Source organism: Phycodurus eques, chromosome 3 (genome assembly GCF_024500275.1).
Source record: "Phycodurus eques isolate BA_2022a chromosome 3, UOR_Pequ_1.1, whole genome shotgun sequence".
Lineage (NCBI taxonomy): Eukaryota > Metazoa > Chordata > Actinopteri > Syngnathiformes > Syngnathidae > Phycodurus > Phycodurus eques.
The window spans coordinates 16,965,314-16,970,271 of NC_084527.1; the positions used below are offsets into that span (position 1 = coordinate 16,965,314).

Here is a 4,958-nt window from a genome sequence, read left to right on the forward strand (position 1 = left end):
ATTAGTCCTGTAAACCAGAGGTCCCCAACAAGAAGTGTTTTTACAATCAGTCACAAGATGTGGGGAAAAAAAGTTAGCTCACAAGTTACCAACATTTTAAAAAAAATATGATTTAAGAGTTTCAAAAAGGTTAAGACAGAAGAAGAGAATACAACTTTGAAGAAAAGTGAAAGACAGTATCTGCAGTCCTACTTAAGGTATGGCGATTTGCATGCAACTTGGTGGCAGGTTCGCTAATGGGGCCATCAAAATTACTTTGGCACATGGAGACCAACCAGTAATTAAAAGACAAGCATTTGGGCTTTGGGGGAAAAAAAGAAAACACACAACAACAAGCAATTACTGGCAGCCCCACATTAACAAAATGTGAGTGCACTTAGAGCAGACTTGATGGCTACCCACAATGCTGTTAATTACAACAACATTCAGCATAATGGGGAGTTGTATTTATAACTTGTTTAAATTTTTAGGCATTCAAAATCTTTCTGTAGCGCAAAAAAGGTTGGGGACCGCTGATGTAAATGGACGGTTAAGTCAGAATTAAGATTTGGTATGCAAAAGGGGGATTCCTTTTGCTAATCAGCAGCAGTGTAGATATAACAAATGAAAACAGACAGTCATATTTGAGGGCATTTTATTTACAAAGACTTGAGAGTCCCGCTGCTCTGCACATGTAGAGGTCTGATGGTGAAATATGTTCCTGCAGATGGCCTGTGAATAGAAGAAAAGGAACTTGAGATTACTTCAACTTTTAACAAAAAATATGATTTGTTCGACGGGATAAACTAATTGCAAAATTCCAAGAAACAACATTGTTTATTGCAATGCTGCTGAATGTGCAAGATCACGACTAGATGGAACCGAATTTCACTATAAACAAACATTCACAATTACCTCGGAAGACCTTTTACTTCTTCAAGATCTGATGTCTGACCACGACAAAGGGGAATGCAAAGCCGCTGCCAAAGAACACCAACATCATGCCCAGCAAACGCCACTTGTTGTCCACGGAAAATGGAAGGTTCTTTAAAAACACAAAATGTATTTAATTTAATTTAAAAGTCAGTCAGAAAATTCCATTAGGTCACAACTGCCGAATACTTTGTTTCTTTCTTACTCAAGCTGTTCTGATTAAAAAATATAAAAAAAAATTTAAAAACCTCGCATTCTTGCACATTAACAAGACACCTGCAATTGAAAATTGTAGTTCAAAGTATTGTACCTAAATGTCAGCAAAATATAGATGGGACATTGAATGCCAAGATAAAAGTGGAGATACATGGCGGCAAGTGACATGTAAAAATAATCCTGATTATCGTTTGTAAGAAGAACCCTTTATTAGGGTAAGTGATGCAATATGTGGGTGGCACGGTGGGCGACTGGTTAGAGCGTCAGCCTCACAGTTCTGAGGACCCGGGTTCAATCCCCGGCCCGCCTGTGTGGAGTTTGCATGTTCTCCCCGTGCCTGCGTGGGTTTTCTCCGGGCACTCCGGTTTCCTTCCACATCCCAAAAACATGCATTAATTGGAGACTCTAAACTGCCCGTAGGTGTGACTGCGAGTGCGAATGGTTGTTTGTTTGTATGTGCCCTGCGATTGGCTGGCAACCAGTTCAGGGTGTACCCTGCCTCCTGCCCGATGACAGCTGGGATAGGCTCCAGCACGCCCGCGACCCTAGTGAGAAGAAGCGGCTCAGAAAATGGATGGATGGATGCAATATGTAAAAAGTGTTTATTACCGGTAGCTATGAAACAAACGTCGTTTTAACAACGCACCCCAGGATAGCAAAACATGCTATTTACCATGCGAAAATAGAACATTCTCCACTAATACATTTAAACATAATAAAACAATTAATATGCGTTAAACGCCTATTAATTGTTTTAAGAGACGTAAACTATTTTGCATCATGTACCAAATGACGAACAGGGTTAACCTGCTTGCCTAGCCACGAAGCTAATGCTAAACGAATACAGCCTGTCAAAACAAACGTTCACCACCTTCATTACAATTAAGGATATTACCTTAAGAAGTTAAGTAACAATAACAGTTACTTAAACGTCTTCATTTGTAGTGTATTTTGTTTCAGGAGTCGGGAGACATTACAAGCATGCTGTTGAGAAGTTTCCAGCATGACCTCCAGGTTACCTTAGCTCCCAGAATCCGGACATAACACTAGGCCGCGATTTAAAAGCCTCACATTTAACCTTATAATTCTGCTTTATTTTTTTTGTACCTTTCCTGGTCCTTCACCATAATGTGAAGAACGAACAGCAGACGTGGTAAATCGCCTTACAGCTTGTCCCAACATGGTGAGGTGTTGATTTCGGTAATACGCTGCTCACTGCGACCTTCTTGTTGTTTCCGTGTGGGAGAGACGCTTGTGTGGAGCAAGGGAGGCTGGGAAACGCTGTCGCTCATGGGAAATGTAGTTTAAATGAGGAAGCTCACGGTTCCCATTGGGGAGTACTATTTCTGACCTATGGCCAATTATCATCAACAAATAAGTGTAACAAATGTCAAATAAATTAAGTTGGAAAAAAAATCTAAATTTTATTAATTAAATCTTCAACACTGATCCCTTTTATTTTACTCTAATAAACCCCCTATCAATGATGTTTGAAGGTCAAGTGTATTTTTATTAATTATACAGCAGTACCGCGACCGAGGAGTTTTTTGAGATACAAGCCGTCGCTCAGACGTCTTTTTTTTTCCTTTTCCTCTTGACTTGCTACCAAAAATGTGATTTACTAGTGCTATATGGCTGTAGCAAACCTGACCATAAGCAGAGAAAAGCATGACACATTTTGGGAACGTCTCTGACTGAACCATCAAATCTGATGAAGGTTATTTAACTTTTCAGCCACAGCAAAAGAGGAAAGAATTGGCTTCATGAAACCAACATATTGTAACCCTACTAATTTCATCTCATTATGATACAGCAGCACAGACATAAAGTAATTGACATCTATCAATCCAGAAATGGTTATAAAGCCATTTCTAGTTTTAGGGTTCCAGCGAACCATAAGGAGAGACATTATTATCCTCACATGGAGAAAACATGGAACCCTGGTGAACCTTCCCAGGAGTGGCCGGCCTACAAAGATTACTCCAAGAGAACAGAAATGACTCAACCAGGATCCACAAAGGAACTCAGTACAACCTCTCCTTCCTTGCCTCAGTTAAGGTCAGTGTTCATTGACACAACAATAAGGAAGAGACTGGGCAAAGATGGCATCCATGGCAGAGTTCCAAGGCAAAAACCACTGCTGACCAAAAATAACATAAAGGCTTGTCTTACTTTTGCAAAAAAAAAGATAAAACATCTGAATAATTCCCAAGACTTTTGGACAAATATTATATGGACTGACGAGATGAAAGTTGAGCTTTTTGGAAGGTGTGTGTCTCGTTACATCTGGCGTAAATGTAGCACAGCATTTCAGAATAAGAACATCATACCAACAGTCAAACATGGTGGTGGTAGTGTGATGGTCTTGGGCTGCTTATCTCCTTCAGGACCTGGACAACTCAGGACCTGTGATTGATGGAACCATGAATGCTGCTCTTTAACAGAAAATCCTGAAGGAGAATGTTCAACCATCAGTTTGTGACCTCAAGCTGAAGTGCACTTGGGTTCTGCAGCAGGATAACGATCCAAAACACACCAGCAAGTCAACTTCTGAATGGCTTAAATAAACAAAATTAAGGTTTTGGAGTGGGCTAGTCAAAGTCCAGACTTGACTCAGACTGAAATGCAGTGGCATGACCTTAAAAAGGCCGTTCATGGTTGAAAACCTTCCAGTTTTGATGAATTCAAACAATTCTACAAGGAAGAGTGGGCCAAAATATCGCCACAGAGATGTGAAATACTCATTGCCAGGAATAGAAAACGCTTGATTTCAGTTGTTGCTGCTCAGGATCGCACAACCAGTTTTAGGTTTAGGGGGACATTACTTTTTCACACAGGGCCAGGTAACTTAGAATTTGTATTTTTCCTTAATAAATGAAATCACAATTTTAAAAAGCATTTTAAGTTCACTTGGGTTCTATTTGTCTGATATTTACATTTGTTTGATAATCGTAAACATTAAAGTGGGGAAACTATCCAAAAATATAGGAATTTGAGAAGGGGGCCAATACTTTGTCACAGCACTGTACATGCACATTAACAGGATTCGTTTTTTTCTGGAATACAAAAGCTCCCTCTTGTGTGTACCAAAAGTCGACCTTGGACTTATTTTTTGGGACTTTTATATGAAATGCAATCCAAAACATGTAAAACACACTAACAGAAATGTACTTTCTCTCTTTGTGTCCTAATTGGAGTGATCACGTTAATACAGTACGCATCCAGTCAGTTAGCTTGTCAGGAGCACCTTGGCTTTACTATTAACACATGCACATGACACAATAGCGAGCTTCTCTCATTCCAATGCAAAGAGAGGACAGTTGAGCTGTCTCTGACCACCTGAAACATTTTCCGACTAGAAAGAATGTCAGGTAACTCCTACCTAACAACATAATCATTTAGCTATAAACAAATGTAGCAAAATTGAGGAATGGTTATGATAATAGTGTGTTGGTATTGAGTGGTAGAAGTTAAGGAATGTTCTACATATCCTGGTTTACTGACACCATGACTGTCTATAACAGAAAGGCAGCGTATTGCTCTGTGCAGATATGCCACTTTTCCATTGTACTGGTTCTACCACCAACCAGGCTGTTTCCACCCTGTGTTCTCTTTTGCAGTACATTTTTCCAAGGCCAGGTGGTGACAATGGCACCGTTCCTCAGAATTTCCTCTGATCTGGCTTTAAAAAGCAGGCAGAGGAAAGGCCTTGACATCACTGTCATCTGATTGGCAGACAGATGTAGGTGTTCCCTTAAGTGCGGTGACTTGTCACTTTCACAATCATGGCATTTAAAGGCTGCCGCACACCGAGCCAAACCGCCGAACCT

At 40.2% G+C, this 4,958-nt stretch overlaps 1 protein-coding gene across 1 annotated transcript; it reads right to left on the reverse strand.

Moving 5' to 3' along the window:
- Positions 1-617: 617 nt before the first annotated feature.
- LOC133400643 (cytochrome c oxidase subunit 7C, mitochondrial) lies at positions 618-2,379 on the reverse strand. Its single transcript, XM_061673503.1, has 3 exons — positions 2,236-2,379; positions 895-1,024; positions 618-711 (listed from the first exon to the last, which is right to left on the reverse strand). Exons 1-2 carry the CDS (start codon positions 2,308-2,310, stop codon positions 908-910), a joined length of 192 nt encoding a protein of 63 aa, XP_061529487.1. The 5' UTR covers positions 2,311-2,379; the 3' UTR covers positions 618-711; positions 895-907.
- Between the last annotated feature and the right edge of the window lie 2,579 nt (positions 2,380-4,958).